This window comes from Gallinula chloropus, assembly GCF_964237585.1.
Source record: "Gallinula chloropus genome assembly, chromosome: Z".
NCBI lineage: Eukaryota > Metazoa > Chordata > Aves > Gruiformes > Rallidae > Gallinula > Gallinula chloropus.
In genome coordinates, this window is record NC_140089.1 from 89,640,722 (window position 1) to 89,658,206 (window position 17,485).

Below are 17,485 nucleotides of genomic sequence, written 5' to 3' on the forward strand. Positions count from 1 at the left end.
GAGTTGTTGTTTCTTCCTCTTTCTTGTTTTATAACCCCCTGCACAGCCAGGGAGGGGGTAACCAATCTTCCTTCAGACCAGGCTTTTGTAGTCGAGTGCTCAGCTGGGCCACGGGGTGAGCTGTGATCCTTCCTCAGACTGGGGCTGCTGCTGTTGCCTCCTTGAGGTGAAGGAAGAGCTCGTGTCCTGTGCAGTTATTCTGGTCTGGAACACTGGTCTGGGTTTGATCTTGCATGGGGAAGGCCTGGCAGTAACATTTACTATCTCTTTACGTTGCTGTAGTGGTCAGGTGAAGTCCTGGAGCCCTGTGACAGGAACTGTCCCCTAGTGCCTGCAGTGCACAGGAGTTACGTGGGGTAGCAGTGCAGTAGGAGATAGCTAGTACAGATGCTCTGCCTCAGGGGGCTGGGGAGGTTCTGGCTGCACAGCTTATGCCACAGCTCCTGGCTTAAGAAAACCAGTGAGGGTGACTCCAGGTGATGCGTTTTCCCTCCAGAGAGGAGCACCCAGGGATGGAGGGAGGCTGTTCACTTCCTAATCCCTGATGAGCATGCTGATAAGAGCAGCTGGCTCTGTAGCTGTTATCAGCTGGGCTTGAGTCACCTCTAGCTGGTCTCAGCCGAGTTGAGGCCAGGAGGCTGGTTGTCTGCTGCAGACAGGTGTAGTTGTGCCTTAATGAGCGGGGTTAGCGAGGTCAGTGTGAATATTCATAGGAGGGAAATGGAGCACTCTGTGTTTAGGGAGTTGAGGCCTCTGAGAAGTCCTGTGCCTCTTGGTTACAGAGGGATGTGTCACTTCTCCTTGCTGGCTGGGGGGGGCTCTTCTGCCTGTAGGGAGAGGGGTGCAGCTGGGTGTCTCCCAGTCTGTGTGTGGGGTGGCATTACAGCACCCAGCTTACCTATGGCTTTGCCCAGCCAGTGCCCTGGCCTTGCTGCTCAGTGTTCCTCACCTCTTTGCTCCCAGGGAAAAGCTCCCTTTTTAAAATGCTGCTATTTGGGAGCAGTTTGGAGCACGGTGTTGCAATAACCCTCTTGTAGGTGCTAACCAGAGAGCTATGCTGTTAACTGGCTGGGGTATAAAGGTACAGGCATCACTTCTCTGCAGCCAGTGCTTATCAGCCTGGGGTGATAATGGTGTGTGTCAGGGGTTGAGACCTGGCCTGGGAAATGGTTTTATAGTTGTTTTGTATCCTGCAGATACGGTCCAGACATTCTTTCAGCTAAAAAGGAAAACAAACTGGGAGCTCCAAGGTTTTATTTGCTCAAAAGTCCTACCCTCTCAGGGGCTTTCTCAGGGCTTGCAGCTGGCTCAGGTTTGCAGACTGTGTGTGTCTGATCCCCGCCACCATCAGAGAGATGCCTGCTGTGCTGGGTGTCTTGGCTGCAGGAAGGCTTTGACATCGTTTCCCATGGGATCCTTAGGGATGAGCTGATGGCATGTGGGCCTGGATAGGTGTGCTGAAGACAGCAGTTGTGCACACAGCCTGAGCCTGGCTGCTCTGGGGCAGTGGGGCTGAAGTCACTCTGCTGGGGTTGTAGCTCTGTGACCGTGTTTTCCAGCAGCCTGTGCAGACTGTTAGGGCTGGGTGCTGCAGGAGGGTGAGAGTCTGTGTGCCTGGGAAGTCAGGGGCAGACCAGAGGGGTTGGGCGGTGTGCTGGCTGCAGGCAGGGTGCTGGCTGCACCCTCTGCTTATCTCTCATGGGCACGTCTCCAGTCCCATGGTCCCTTCTTCCTTCCCTTTAACCTTGTTCTCTGCCTCTGCACCACTGTTATCCCTGCTTCTCCTTAAGCCTTCCCTCCACCTACCAGCTGAGATGCACGAGGGCAAGGAACTCTACACAAGCAGGGCATGGGAATGCTGCCACATGAGATATCTATGTGATATGATATATCCACTTGCTGGTGATGGGCACAGAAGGGAACTGGTTTTCTTGGGACAGTACAGAGGGGGACAGAGCCCCTCTCACTAGCTGCTGGGCTTCTTACCACAGCTTAGTTCTGTTTGGGTGTGTATTCTGGCTGTAAGAGTCCTGGTTAGAGATTATAGATGCTGTTTCAGGGTAAATAACTTGAGGTTTGCAAGGTCTAATGAGGTCTCAAGGCTTCCCAGCATGTCTCAGAGGTGTGGGAGAAGCTGAGTAGACTGCAAAGCAACCCTTCCAATTTCAGGGACGGTTGGTGTGTGGCTGGAGAAAGGGTTCTGGGGTTTTTAACCTCTCCAAGTGACAGCAAGAGAGAGGCAAAGTAGAGGCAGAAACCAGATGGACAGGAATGCTACTGGCTTTCTGAAGTACTGGAAGTGGTTTCCAAGTTGGTGATAACCCATGTGATAAAGGCTTTGAGCTGGCTGGATCTTGTTGTGGAGGTGTTGCTCTGATCTGCTGCGCTTGTTCTGTGGGACAGATCCCTGTCTCTGCCTGTGACCTGTTAGAGGAAGAGCTGTTCTGAGGCTCCCTGTGCCCCCACCCTGTCTCCACAGCCAGGGCTGTCCTACCTGGTCCTTTCCCCTTGACACTGAACAAGAGCTGCTGTTAACTTTAACTTCTCTAAGGGTTTGCCATGTTCCTTCACCATCAGAGCTGGATTTGAAGCTGCTGTTGTGTTTTCTGGCTGTAACCCTGTTCAGCAGGTTTGCCAGGAGTAGCTTACCACTCCTGGAAGCTCTGGTTGGCATTTGGAGGGCTAGGGCTTGGTGAAGGTGCTTTGATTTGGTATTTAATATGTTGCCATTAAGAAATGGGTTTAATAGGTTTAGTCAGGTAGGGATTTCTCCCTGATGATGATGAAGTTTGTCTAATTACCAGCCTTAAGCAGCGCAGCTGAAAGAGTCACTTGACTATTCTACCAGATTAGCATCTTATTCTTAATTTTCTTGGATCCCCTGCTAATCCAAAGAATCCCCCTCCCTTGAAATACAAGGACCATGACTGAGATCTGCACATATGTAACTCTAACTGGATTATGTTTTGACCTAGTAACAGAAGCGTGGGAAGGGCTGAGGTTCCCCATCCCATTTGTGCCTTGGTTTTCATGGGGGGAAATAAAATTCCCTGGGACCAGGCATGGCCCCCTAAGTGGTTGGGAGTGGTGGCAATGGGGTCCTGATGGCCCAGCCTGTGGAAAGGGAGCTGGGCATCCTGCTCAGAAGCAGCTGTGTCTCCCTGGGGCTGAGGTCTCTAGGGGAAGGGGTGAGCTGGGCACAGCCAGAGGATAAGAAAAGGAGGTACCATGTGCTGCCTGGAGCATCCCAGGGCCAGGGCTGTACATGCAGTAACACCAACCCTTTCAGTGGCTGTTTCAAGGAAGGAAACTGGGATTCTGGCACTGGTGGAAGTGACAGAGAGCAGCTTCCCAGTCCCAGCGAAGCCAGAGGGGCACCAGGCAGGAAGAACTCTGCTCAGCTTGACGCCTCCATTTGCCAGCTCACAGTCCCAGTTCCCTTTTCTGCAAAACCAGCTCGTTCTAGAGAGGTACCAATAACTAAGAGTCCCTGGGGCTTCCTCTGCAGTGGCTCCCTGCCTGCTCTTGGGCAGCTTGTCACTGGCACAGGGGTGATTTGCTGCTGGAGTCTGTCATCAGCCATGCATGGAAGCTATTGATTGTTTACAGGCAGGGAGGGTGCCTGGGGTTTGGCAGGGGAGGCATTCAGTGGGCGCTGCTGAGGAGGGAAGGGCTGCTCCACCTAGACCTGGCTCCTCAGCTGGTGAAATGAGCTTGTGGTCCTTTCTGAAAAGGAAGTTTCTTATGAAGGCTTTGAGGTACCATAGTAAAAAACTAGAAGGAAAGAGGTAGTTCTCCTTTTTGCTCTCTCTCTCTCTCTCTCTCTCCCAAGGGATGGTGTGGGATAGTGTTAAGAATTCTGTTTCTCTTGGATAAAAGTCTTGGAATGCAAGTGTCTGTAAGCTGTGCAGTGCTCCTCACGGTTTCCTGCATGGAGAAGATAAACTCCAGTAGATGCCTTAGATGTGCTGGTACTTCTGTGTGTTGCAATGTTCCTCTTCAGAGTTCAGCTTGCTAAGTATGTTGCTCAGGTATTAAAGCTTTAGGAGTAGTTGGGATGAGCATTAAACTGCCTGCAAAGCTTGAAGGAAGAGTTTTGTGCCCTGGGAAGGGAGCCTCAGTGTCTACAGGGGTTTATATTTATCCCTTTTGCAGCGTGGAAACAATCAGGTGAGGTGTGGGTGCTGTGGGGGTGAGATGCAAAGGGAATCAGAAGAGGTTCTTGTGTTCCCTATCAGTGGTTTTACTACTAGATTTCCCAGCCCTGAACCTATTGAGGCTGCCTTGATTATCCCTGAAAACTTCCCTCCTAGATCCCACTGCTGAGCAAACAGAGTTGATGGGGGGTGAAGAGAAGCCTCAGAGGAGACCCAGAACGTGGAGATGCTGCTGAAGCTGCACAGCGCCTGGCTGGGGGCAGAGGAACTGCTCTGTCCTCCCAGAGGGGCTGTCTGCTGGCATCCCTCCTGCCTCAGTTTCCCCTTCCAGTGCAGGAGTGGAGCTGCTGCAGGGGCTTTGTGTGGGTGGTGAGGGAAGAAGGCTCTATAAAGGATCTTGTAGCTTGAGTGGTGTGTGGGTGCTTTGAGATGCCTACAGGAGAGACATCTCTGTGTCTCCATGCTGTTCCCAGTGTGTCTTTCATGTTATTTCACTGCAAAAAGTAGGTGGGGCAGGAGTTAAATGGGTGGTTTTGGCTGTCTGAGGTGATGATTTGTTTTTGTTTGATTGCTTCTTTGTTTTAAAATTACATCTTAACATTTCTTTTCCTGTTTTTCACTGTATTTTTATGATCTAGTCTTGATAAATCAAGTCCTTCTAGAGCTGTAGCTCTTTAGTAAGGCCACTGTATTCTTTAATTCTTTTTAAAAATTATTTTACATTCTATATTGTGATTTTTCCAGACAGAACAATTGATCCACCATTGTGTAACAGTTAACACTGCCCTCACAGGCATGGTCTGCAGGGACTAATTCCAAGGTAGCTGTACGTCACAGTAGGTGAAAGGCTTGATTGTGGGTCCTTATTAATCCTTATGCATTCAATAGCAGTGCTTAATTAAATAAGTAGTAATTGACAGAGATAGTCCCATCTGGTAAGAGAAGAAATGGCCTGAAATGGCTTTGTAGGGAGTGATGAGACTGAGTTTTTGGTTGGATTTGGGGACAGCCATAGCACATCTCTCACGTCTCGGAGGCTCGGTGTGTCCAGCTGGCACAGAAGCTGCTCTGCAGTTGGTGACACTCAGCTCTTGCTGTCTTCCCAGCCCCCAATTTTCCATGTGCATTATCAGGTTCAATATCTCCAGCCACAGAGGGTGTCTGCCCTGGGAGCAGAGGCAGCATCTGTCACAGCGACTAAAACCCCTCTGTTCTGGAGGAAGCTGCCCTGGGAGGTGTCTGTGCTTGAGAGATGCTGTTAGTTGGTGTTGAGCTCTGTGTAGTAGGGTACAACCCCCTGGTTCCCACCCACAGAAGGTACTTTTGGTGCAGAAAGCCCTGGTTCCAGCGTGGGACTCACTGCTGGGAATGGCTGGGGTAGTAGAGTCGTGGAATTGCAGGGGTTGGAAGGGATCATGGGGTCCAGCCCCCTGCCCAAGCAGGGTCCCTAGGACAGGGCACACAGGGAGACATCCAGCTGGGGCTGGAATCTCTCCAGAGAAGGAGACTCCACACCCCCTGGGCAGCCTGGCCCAGGGCTCCCTCACCCTCACTGGGAAGAAATTCTTCCCCACATTGGGGGGGAACTCCCTGGGCTCCAACTTGAGCCCATCACCCCTTGTCCTGTCCCCACAGCCACTGAGCAGAGGCTGCCCATGGCCCCCTGTGTCCCACCCTTCAGCTCTTGATCCCCAGTGATCAGATCCCCTCTCAGGCTTCTGAACAGCCCCAGGTCCCTCAGCCTTTCCTCCCAGGGGAGATGCTCCAGGCCCTTCAGCATCCTCTGGGTAGTAGTAGCAGTGTTCAGTCAAGTTTGTGGTTGATGCATCAAGATCTCTTTCCCTGGGGGTGTTCAAGGCCAGGTTGGCTGGGGCCCTGGGCAACCTTGTGTAGCTCCAGGCCTGGAGGTTGGTAGCCCTGCCTGTGGCAGGGGGTTGGAGCTCTGGGATCCTTGGGGTCCCTTCCAACCCAGCCCAGGCTGGGATTCTATGTTTCCAAGCATGGTAGGAGCTAGAATGGATCTCCCACGCATCCTTGACCAGCTTGTTGATCAAAACACAACTGAAATCCCAGCAGTTTTGTTTATTGAATGTGGAGTAGACCCAAGAAGTGTCCCCTGAGCAGTGATGGGCCTGGCTGGGTTACCTGGGGAGTGGAAGCAGGGCCTGTCCCCTTGCAGGGGCCCCTGCTCCCCAGGCTCCAGGAAAGCCTGCCTTATAAAAGCACTGAAGTGGTTGGCAATCCCTGGGTGTTGTTAACCAAAACACTGTCTTGTTTTTGGTGTTTAAACCTTGCACTAATCTCCCAAACTGTTTTTCATTGCTACAGCTTGAGTTTCTGCTCTCTGAGTTGGGATTCAAACACCAAGGGGATTCTGGCTTTGGGACAGAAACGTTTCTCTTGTGTTATTTGTGTCAATATATTGATGAGGTATTAAATGTCCCTGTGAAGATAGCTTGACATCTGTCTCCTGTTGGATAGGGGCCTGAATCTACTTCATGTGGCACATCACGGTGACCACAACAGCTGACTGAACATGCCTGGTGCTACTGGAGCTCCTCAGCAGGCTTCTGGTGGAGGAGCTGGCTGGGCTTTGCTCTTAGCAAAAGAAAGCTAAAAGGCATGTTAGCTATTTCACCTGAGCTTCACAGAACTTGTCTGCTCTGCTGAGTCAGCAGGCTTGGCCACAGGCACACTGCAGTGCCACCAAGGTGTTTCTAGGGGACCCTGGGCAGCCTTGTGTAGCTCCAGGCCTGGAGGTTGGTGGCCCTGCCTGTGGCAGGGGCTTGGAGATCTGTGATCCTTGGGGTCCCTCCCAACCCAGCCCAGTCTGGGATTCTGACAGGGCTTTTTCCCCGCTCCACCGCCTCCCCTCAGGGGTCAGTGGTGTAGCAAAGCTCCCAGGACCAGGCTGTGCCAGGCTATCCCCTTCGCTGGGAGCAGCGTCCCCTCAGAGCTGGCTGGGGAGTACCTGAGGCCGATGGCATTTACCCAGAATCAGTAAAAATGCACCTTTACTGGATGGCAGGTGACACTGTGGAGCCTCACGGGGCTTGTCAAGCCTCAGTCTCTAAATCCCTTCGGATCTGGCTGGGGAGCAGCTGCTGGAGGTTGGCAGTGGTGGGGGCACGGGGAGGGGTCAGGAAACACCCTGTCCTGTCAGGGTATTTACTCCTGTCTTGCCTTGCTTCAGTTCTAAATGGTCATGACAGTGCTGGTGGGGTTCTTCCCCCACATACCCCTCCTCTGGCTGTTCCATGTCCTAATTCCCTTCCCCTTTGGTCCTGCTAAGCAGCTTTCCTGGCAGGTGCCTCGGCCTTTCCCCCCCCCAGGCCTCGGCCTTTCCCCCCCCCAGGCCTCGGCCTTTCCCCCCCCCAGGCCTCGGCCTGCTCCCCCCAGGCCTCGGCCTGCCCCCCCAGGCCTCGGCCTGCCCCCCCCGGGCACCTCGGCCTGTGTCCCCCCCCTGGGCACCTCGGCCTGTGTCCCCCCCCCAGGCCTCGGCCTGCCGCCCCCCCAGGCCTCGGCCTGCCCCCCCCGGGCGCCTCAGCCTGTCCCCCCCAGGCGCCTCGGCCTGTCCCCCCCAGGCCTCGGCCTGCTCCCCCCAGGCGCCTCGGCCTGCTCCCCCCAGGCGCCTCGGCCTGCTCCCCTAGGCCTCTCCTGCCATCGGGGAGGGACACTCTGAGAGCATTTCCCACTGAGGATGAGTAACCAGGAGCTGAAGGCTTCAGAGCTAATGTAGATCTTTTAATTAGGCTATTGCTGCTTTAATTAGCTTTTATTTACTCAGCCTCTTCAGCTCTGTGTGTGAGGAGGGCCAAGCAGTCAGAGCATGGGTGAAGGGATGGCGTTAGCCCCTTGGAACCTCACCTCCGGCAGGACATGAGATACTCCCAACACAAAAGTGCATTGAGAAGCAATGCCAAGGAGACCCTGTTGGACACAGCAGTGTTTTCATCCCCAGGCACCTGCAGGAAGCTCTGGAGCCTGGTTGTCTCCAGGTGGTTGTGTTTGCACATGGAGATGAGCTCTACTGCTGGGCTGCAGAGCTGCAGCCCTGGGACTTAACGCCTTTAGTACTTAAATGCTTCTCCCAAGGGTGATTTTTGGCAAAAGATCTGTCTGCACAGGAAAATGCCTCATTGTAAAGTATCTCCTGCAAAGTCATGAAGTGGTGACGCTGCTGCAGCTCGTGGTACCTCCAGGTGATGGGTCAGAGGATGTTATTTAATCCCTGTCTCCCCGGTGAGGGGAGCAGCAGTTGGACCCCCTGTTTTATTTAGCACAGCAGTGGCAGTGCCCCTGCCTGTCCTGTGCAAAGTGGTGGTGGAGCCGCCTCAGCCCGAGCTGGTAGGGTTTTGTGAGGAGGAGAAGGTGCTGGCTGCAGGAAGGGGGGACATGCTGAGACCTAACGTTTGTTCTCCTGCTTAAATCGACAGCCCTGAGAGCAAGATGGCTGGGAACAGCCTGGTCCTGCCCATCGTCCTGTGGGGCCGCAGGGCCCCCACGCACTGCATCTCCACCCTGCTGCTCATGGAGGACGCCTCCATGATCGTCACCGGCTGCCACGACGGGCAGATCTGCCTCTGGGACCTCTCTCTGGATTTAGAGGTGAGGCTGAGCTCCACAGAGCCTTTGCTTCCTGGGTGTTTAAAGCTGTCACCAGTGGGATTTTATTCTTTGATATCACAGTATCCATTGTGGTCTGTGGTTCTTTCTGTGCCCTGTGTGCTTGTCCTTTCTTCCTCCCTCACGCAAGGCCTGTGTGAAATATCCCCACAGGGGGATGTTCCCTGTTTCCCCAACAAAGCTCCAAAGCAAAAGCATCTCTTCCTAATCTGAAATATCCCCATAGGGAATACATGTGAAACTAGGAGAGAAGTTCCTAGGGAGACAGTTTTTCCCTAAGGATATCTGCCCATCATGCCAAGGGGAAGGACCTGGTACTGAGCCATCTGTACCACACCATTAGCAAGACAGGAACTGCTACCAAGCCATTGGTAAGCCATCCTGTTCCTCCCTGCACTCCAGGTCCACACACTACAGGTACTCCACATTGTGTCCTTGCCTTGCAGTGGTGGACAGGACTCCTACTGAGTTACCATGACTATCTTCAACTACTTTAAACCAAAAGCCTCATTTGTTAAACCTCAGAGGCATTTTCTAGGATGAACCATGAGCTTTCCATGGTGAGCTTCCAAATGGAAAAGCCTCATCCTAACATAGGAATTCAAAGCAGGAGGAGCTGTGGACCTCATCTAACCTCCCTTCAGCCAGACAGGGACACTCATAGCTGGAAGATGCAGCAATATCCAAAGGGAATATTTCAGTTTAGGAAGAGATGCTTTTGCTCTTGAGTGTTGTTGCTGCTCCTGTAGTCACTTAGTGATTACTTCCCTTACTCTGGAGCTGCTCTGAACTAGTTGTTCCTGTCAAGTTGAACTGCTTGATTCCTGTGACCAGAGGACTGTACTTAGAGAACTTTTTAAGGTTACTATGTTATTCAACCCTTTTTTGCCATGACACAAAAAAGGCTGGCAGCAGAGGAAGGTTGATGAGCTGTTTTATGCCAGTGGCTGAAAGTCAGCAGGTTTGAATGGGATCCCAGTGTTTGCTGTGGTACAAAGAGTTTCAAACTCCTGCAGTGGGACAGCAGAGCAATTCCCTCTAGTGGAAAAAGCAGCGTTTATCCAGAAGAGTTTATCCCAAATACCTCAAAATTCAAATGTCTGCCCCTCACCCCCAGTAATTATGTTTGTGTCTGGTAGATTTAAAAATAAGGAATGGCAGAAAGGGACTGGTTCTTTCTAGAAAGGGCAATTAAAGGGCAGCTTTCTTTTTTTATCTTCCATCTCTGCATGGGCTTTAGCTAAACTTATTTCTGAATGTCTGGGGCTGAGAGCTTGGCCTGACTGGGACACACACACCCCCCACTGTTGCAATACAATGCAATTCAGTTACTCCAATTGAGCCATGCTTTAAAAATAACATTACCATGAGTTTGCCCAATGCTTTTCCCATCACTTTTCCTCCAGGATCGTGTTTCCTCACGTGCTGCACCAGCACCCTGTGCCAGCTCCTCCAAGGTTATCTCTCTGCTATGCTAATGAGGGGGGTGTATGCCAGTGCAGATCTGTTCCTGTAATGGGCAGGAGGGCAGTGTGGGGGGTGTGTGTTGTGGCTCAGTGGCAGTGCCCCTGTTCCTTTGACTGTCCTTTTGTCCCCCTGCTCCTAGGTCAACCCCAGAGCCCTGTTGTTTGGCCACACGGCCTCGATAACGTGCCTGGCAAAGGCCTCTGCTGCCAGCGACAAGCAGTACATAGTGAGTGCCTCAGAGAGCGGGTGAGTTTGGGGTTGGGGAGCAAGCAGGTCCCTTAACCCACAGGATGGGGGGCAGAGGGGAGATGGGGTGTTCCCAGGCACTGTCCCTGTACGTGGTGTAGCATCCAGAGACATCCCGAGCGATGGGGCTTCTCGGTGTACAAGTCACAGCCCCAAGGCCTGGGGGCAGCCTGCTTTGGCCTTCATAACCCTCACATGTTGTTTCCCCTGAGCTCTTCTTCCTGTGCTCTGCCTCAGGCTGGGCACTGGATCTTTATGAACCATCTCTCCTGTACTGGGAGAGCTGGAAGAAAGTGAGTCCTTGTTATTGGCAAGGTGTGGTCTTCTGACAGGAGCATTCTGGAAGGCAGGGGCTTCTTCCCCAAAACATGAGCCTAGTTCTGGTTTGGGGAATTGAGCTGTTACCCAGAGTCTAGAGTGGCCTTTGAGTTTCTCAGGAGAGGCACCAGCCTGTCCCTTAGAAATGAATTGCTGCTCTCCACAGGCTTGCACTGAACAAGATGGGCTGTCCTTGCTGCTGGCCTAGGGCCTCCATCGCCTAGTGCTGCTCCTTTCCAGCATCCCTCCCTGTCAAAGCCTGGTGTAGGTTTCAAATGGACTGTCCCTCTCAGTGGAGAAGGCTGTTATTCTGGGATAAAAGTGTAATTACAACTTCTCTTCAAAGTTAACCATTAATTGGCCTTTTTATCTTGCAGGGAGATGTGTCTGTGGGATGTAAATGATGGGAGATGCATAGAGTTTACTAAGCTGGCCTGTACACACACTGGCATACAGGTTAGTACTGTGTGTGTGTGTTCCTGCAAAGCATGAGCAGCTGTGGATCAGTTATCAAAACCAGGCTGGTTGGATTCTTCTGAAGCTTGATAATGACATTATGCACATACTGAAGGATCTCCTAAATAGTTTGTGCTGTATCAGCAAAAGCTGGAGTGCTGGAAATAGGGGCTGTGCTTCAGCACTTGAAAAAATGTATCATAGTTGGAAAGAAAGGAGGAAAAGGTGAAAAATTAGGGACAGCACTGCCAGGGGAGGTGGGAGTGTGAGGGTGTCCTTAGCAGGGGCAGCTGAGGCAGCTGCAGGGGCCGGGTGTACAGGGCAAGGGTTGCCCCAGGAAGGTCATGGGGCAAAGGGGGCTGCTGCAGGAACCTAGGAACTTTTAAACAGGTGATAGAATACTTACAAAGCTGTGGTTTGGGCTAAAGTGGAGTGGTTGGTGTCTCACCTGGAGTGTAACTTCTGTGTTTTGTTAACATCCCTGTAGTTCTATCAGTTCACTGTCGGGACGCAGCGGGAAGGGAGACTCTTATGCCACGGGCACTATCCAGAAATCCTTGTCCTGGATGCTACCAGCCTTGAAGTCCTTTATTCTTTGTTATCAAAGATCTCTCCTGACTGGATCAGCTCCATGACTATCATTCGTTCCAACAGAACACAAGGTAATTCTTTCTGTTGCTTTTATTAGGGTGTTGCCTCCCTGGGAGAGAAACAAACACTGGTTTCCACTTTAAGAGCCAGGGAAGAAACTAGAGAGTTAATTCTTGTGATCTTGGGCAACACCCAGCAGGCAAGGTGTGCATAAGTTGTTTTCCCTGAGAATGGAGGAAGGGTTCTGGAGAGCAGTGGGATGGTAAGAGCCTGCAGACTGACACAAGGCCAGAGGCAGGGGTGCAAGCGCTCTGAATGCTCGTCTGCATTTCTAACAAGGGGTGCAGAACACATCAGGGTTCACATTCTCCTCTTGGGGAGAGCCTACAGGAGGTTTGGGAACTTCTTTGTGGAAGAAGTTCCTCACAAAAGGAGAAGCTTCTCTCTTGAGCAAAGGCTGACAGTGGTTGTACTGCTTTTCCTTTTATGTGATTGTCTGTATATCATAACCAAGAGGCTTCCCCTTGGATTTTGGTCCTACACCAGACGTGTCTGGGAAGTCTGCCTAGTGCTTGGTGTGCTGTGAGGGTGATGGCTCCATGGGGTGACCTTGCAGAGAAGCCCTTAGGAAGCAGCACCCAGGGGATGCTCAAGCAGCTGTACAACTGCTGTGTGGTTCCCATTGGGCTTGGGCATCCTCACAGGCTGCTGTGGGCAGCTGGGCACAGGGAGAAACCTCTCCTCTTGGGAGAGCCCTTTCCTGCAGCAAGCGTGATGGGGCAGCCCACGGTGTGCATCAGCAGTGCTAGGAGCAAGCCTTCTGCCTGCTAATCCCCATTCCTTAGGGACTGATATCAATCCCTAAGGGGTTAACATTAATCCCTGTTTCTTAGGGATTAATGAGGTGGGAATGAGGCTGTAAAACAGCCATGGAAGCTGTGTGCTTCTGGGATACCACTCCTGGGATGCCACGGTTGAGTTGGGGTGTGTGGAGAACCAGTGCTGAGGTACTGGGAGTGCAGCTTCGTGCCTGGCTGTGCCTGTGTGCCACCCATCCCTGTACTCACTGGTGTTGTGTGCCCTTCCCCAGAGGACACGGTGGTGGCGGTCTCGGTCACAGGCATCCTCAAGGTGTGGATCGTAACCTCTGAAGTCAGCCGCACGCAGGTAAGCAAAGGCTTCCAGCTGCCCCTGCTGCTCAGCTGGAGGCACAGCTCTGTCTCCCCTTCTTCCAGCTACCTCAGGATAAAATGCTGTGGGGTTTTCCCCCCTTTGCCATTTGACAATCAATTTCCTTTGCTGCTGCTTCAGGTTAGCAGCAGAACTCCTGATCCTTCCCAGATCTGGAGAACTTATTTCAAACCCAAGTGTAGGATAAGCTCCAATTCCTATACATTCTTCATTGGTACCATGTAACAATTTCTGTTAATATACAAATATTCTTGTTGTACAAATAGTTTTCTTTCAATTTTCCCCCCTTTGAAAGTCCTACTGGTTTGTTAAGTTATCTAATACTACACTGAGCAAGAGGGAATTGAGTACCAAAGGTTGTTAGGGTAATGTTTAACTCTCCAAATGGAGGTGGATGCTGTACTGTGTGTGCAGGCAGAACTTTTATGTACAAGAGCTCACAGCATAAGTGCTCATTAGTTGAAAGAGATGATGCAAATAAATATATGTTCACTCTGTGTAGGACTTTAAGTGGCTGAGTTTGAGCTTGCCCAGTACAGTAAGTGGCTGAGTTTGAGCTTGCCCAGTACAGTAAGTGGCTGAGTTCGAGCTTGCCCTGTACTACGTGGGAAGCATGTGTCTTAATCTGGTGCTGGCATTACAGGAGTGACACCAGCACCATAGTAATTTAATGTTAAAACCCCCATGGGTTATTGTGATAAAGTTCTCAGCTGTGTTCCTTATGCTTTTAAAGACATCTGTGAGCTTTAAAAAAGTCATTTTAGTTTTATTATGTGCTACTATGTTACTTTTATTATTAAATTTACTATCAGATTTAGTATTTTGTTATGAAATGTAGAATTCTTTTCTTTTAAAAAGAGAAGACCTGAGATGTGGAGATGCTTGAAGGGTTTGCTGAGCAGAGAGTGCTTAGGAACATTCACTATTTGGGGTTATCTACAGCTTGCTCTGTTGTTTGGCTGTCCCCACCTTCCCCCATACTACTGAGTAAAAGTCTTCAGGATCTCGTAGAGGGCTGGCAGAAACCTGCTGCAAAAGCTCTGCCTTCCTACAGGTGTTCAGCAGCTGTGGAAAAAGACCCTTAGTTTGGTTTTCCTCAGAAGCTGCCTGTCTGGTGTCTCACAGAACAGCAGAGTCCCTTTTCCTTCCCATGGTCTCTCTCATGCCCCAAGTTCCATTTGAGCAAGAAAACACAAAATCAGCTGGGTATTTCTTGTTCCCTGGGTTCCATTTGTGCAGCAGCTCTCTGTCTTAGGTGCTGGCTGCTGCCTGAGCACTGAATTCCAGGTCCAACATACCCACAGGAGTATGGAAATAACCCCTGAGTGTTTATTGCCACTGAAGTTTACAGGCACACTGGCAGGCTCACCACCTGAGCCGACCTAAAAGCATGGAGAAATGCCTGGTTGGCTGGTGTTCCTACAGAAGGTGAGGGGGCTCTGCTTCACTTCAGGTCTGTGGTTGTAGGTGAAGTGCAGGTAACAGCCTGGGGCTGGTGTGTTTGTGTGTTTCAGGACGCTGCAGCAGTGTTTGAAGAGGAGTCAAAACCTATTTATTGCCAGAACTGCCAGAGCATCTCCTTCTGCGCCTTCACGCAGCGCTCGCTCTTGGTGGTGTGCTCCAAGTACTGGAGGGTAAGCAGAGGGGCTCTGCACCCCTGGGCTTGGTGTCCCTGCAGCACCCACTGCCAGGAAGGCTGTGTTGGCACCTCTCTGGGCATTTCAGTGCTGGATCAGTTGATGGCAGCAGGCTGTTGTGTTTCCTTGCAGGTTTTTGATGCTGGGGATTATTCCCTCCTGTGTTCTGTCCCTAGTGAAAACGATCAGGCCTGGACGGGTGGTGACTTTGTGTCTGCTGACAAAGTGATTGTGTGGACAGAGGATGGGCAAAGCTTCATCTATAAACTGCCAGCCAGGTAGTCAGCAACCAGATACCCCAGTTCTTCCTTTCTGGAGACAAACATGAGCAACTTCAAAGAAATACTGAATAGCACTGGCTTTTGTTTTGTTGCTAAATTGTGTTGATATAACAGAAACTGGTATTCCATGAGCATATTCCTCACTGGAGCAGGCTGCCCAGAGAGGTGGTGGAGGCCCCATCCCTGGAGACATTCAAGGTCAAGCTTGATGGGGTTCTGAGCACCCTGATCCAGTGAAGATGTCCCTGCTCACTGCAGAGGGTTGGACTCTGAAGTTCCCTTCCCACCTAATGCAGTCTGTGATTCATACCTTAGAGCACGTGTGCCCCAAATGAATCACGTTGAAGCAACGCTCAGTAATTAAGGATGCCTCAGCCCAGATTGCTTCACTGCTTTCTGATGGCCCACTCATCTTTTTTCACTTCCCAGTGGAGCTGTGTGATAGGAAGAGGCACCTTTTGCTGTCCAACAGGTGTCATGAATTAAAATACAACAGAATTCCAGTGTTTCCTTAACCCAGTCCAAATGAGGAAGGAAGAAGAGTTTGCTGTAGGAAGAGAATGTGAGTGATGCTTGCATTACCATAAGAGTACTCACTCAGCCCCTTGAGGGAAGGCACAAACTGCTGAGTTTGTGAAAGCAGAAAATGAGTCTGAAATTAGATACTAAAGAGGTTAAGTGTGGCATGACAGAAGTAACTCAAACAGCTTGTGCAGAGCTCTTCCTGACCTGCAAACAGCTCTCTGTTCTGGGCAGAGAAACGGTTTTATCTCGAATATTCTCACAAAAATGGGGCAGGAATGCCCTTCACACCCTTTTAGGTGCTCAGGGCAGGTCCCTGGGTGATCTGCAGTCCTTGGCTGTGGTGGGGTTTGGTCAGAGCCAGAGGCCAAACGTGTTGAAGGCCAAAGCAGACCTAAAGCTTCCTCTGGTCTCAGTTCTGAACGTGTGGGGGAACTGAGCTGGACCCCTCTGGAGCAGTTAGGAATTGTCAGAGCACACCCTGCAGATGAGTTACAGTGCTGATTGGTTACCAGTTGTAATGGGATTTCTAAGGGGGTGGGTTTTGCTTGCTGTTAGTGGGGTAGTAGTGGCTCTCCAGTCACTCAAGGCATCTTACTCCTGTCTCTGTTGTCAAACCCAGCTGCCTCCCAGCCAGTGATTCGTTTCGCAGTGACGTGGGCAAAGCAGTAGAGAATTTAATTCCACCCTTGCTGCACAGTGTGTTGGACAGAGCAGATAAACAGGTAAAACCTATTTCTTTGGGGCTTTTTTATGGACTGCTGCTCTTCTGGAGTTGAAACACACATGCTTCCTGACCTGGCCTCCTCCTTCAGAGCAGACCTTCAGGCTTTCTGGAGGTTAGGAGGGTAACAGCTGCAGTATCCCTGCTGATTGGTTTAGTTCTGGTTGGTTTTCAAGTCAAGGTGAAGATTAATCTCTGGTGAAGTGCCTCTTCAGCCCCTCTGTAGCAACAGCCCATCGTTCATCAGGGCCTGGAGAAGCAGAATGCATCAGGTGGCTGGGCAGTAACCCAGCAAGAGCTTTTGGAATCACAGCTTGGCAAGGATTGAAGCTTTCAAATTCAAAGAAAATCCAGTGTTGTACACCAAAGCTCCCTGTGAGCTGTACTGTGGCTTCAGGTTGTGCTGTTGCCTGTATCTGCCATAAGCGAACGTTCCCAATACAGGTGGTGCTAGTGCCTGTACCACTGGGTGCAAGTCCCTGGCTTACAGAGGCTGTTGTTACAGGGCTGCTGTAGGACTCCTGGGCTTTTTTTATCTTACCCAGGTCACCTGTTGCCAAAGTTGGACACTGAAACATTTATGGGTTTGATTTTTATGTTGTCAGTCAGCATTAAAACTTCTCTGCTCCTGTTGTGGACCGTGCTCCTTCCCAAGGGGTGTATCTTCCACTCACCAGTGCAGTTAGAGTGTTAACCACTTTAGAATGCACACACACACATATAAAACCATTTTAAATCCCAGTATATCCAGAACAAAACCAAACACATGTAAAACCCCTTTCTTTCTCTCCCCTGCACCCATGACTTGGTTTGTAACTAACCTGTTTCTTCTGATCCAGGGTGCAGTATTTATTCTTTCTCCTGAAAGAAAGATAAAGCATACAGTAGCTATTTTTTTGCCCTGCTTTTAAAAGGTACAGTGGGACAAGTACATGTTGACATCAGTGCATGGCTTGTGTGTGTCCTGAAGTTGTCTGTTTATTTTTTTAACAGCTGCTCATATGTCCTCCAGTTACCCGGTTCTTCCATGGCCACAGGGACCTCTCCTATAAGCTCTTAGTCCAAGGAGACTCTTCAGGGAGACTGTGTATTTGGAGTGTGCCTGAGACCCTGGAGCAGCAGGGTAGTGCAAAAGGTACAGCTAATTAACAGGCTGCTTGCTGGGGCTTTTAACGGGCACCTCTGGTCTTTGTTGCTGGGTAAAGTGCTGCTGCTTTTCCTGCAGCTCCCTGTTGAATCACGAGCTGCTTGTAGGAGTTACAGCATCTT

General features: G+C 50.9%; 1 protein-coding gene across 1 annotated transcript in view; it reads left to right on the forward strand.

Annotated features, from left to right (window-relative positions):
* Positions 1-8,603: 8,603 nt before the first annotated feature.
* WDR7 (WD repeat domain 7) overlaps positions 8,604-17,485 on the forward strand; it is a 70,682-nt gene continuing 61,800 nt past the window's right edge. The window contains exons 1-9 of the mRNA XM_084278313.1: positions 8,604-8,765; positions 10,390-10,496; positions 11,192-11,270; positions 11,758-11,932; positions 12,952-13,028; positions 14,567-14,686; positions 14,822-14,967; positions 16,115-16,217; positions 17,210-17,351. Coding sequence (XP_084134439.1) covers positions 8,607-8,765; positions 10,390-10,496; positions 11,192-11,270; positions 11,758-11,932; positions 12,952-13,028; positions 14,567-14,686; positions 14,822-14,967; positions 16,115-16,217; positions 17,210-17,351 — 1,108 coding nt within the window. The 5' untranslated portion in view covers positions 8,604-8,606. The remainder of the gene's footprint in view (positions 8,766-10,389; positions 10,497-11,191; positions 11,271-11,757; positions 11,933-12,951; positions 13,029-14,566; positions 14,687-14,821; positions 14,968-16,114; positions 16,218-17,209; positions 17,352-17,485) is intronic.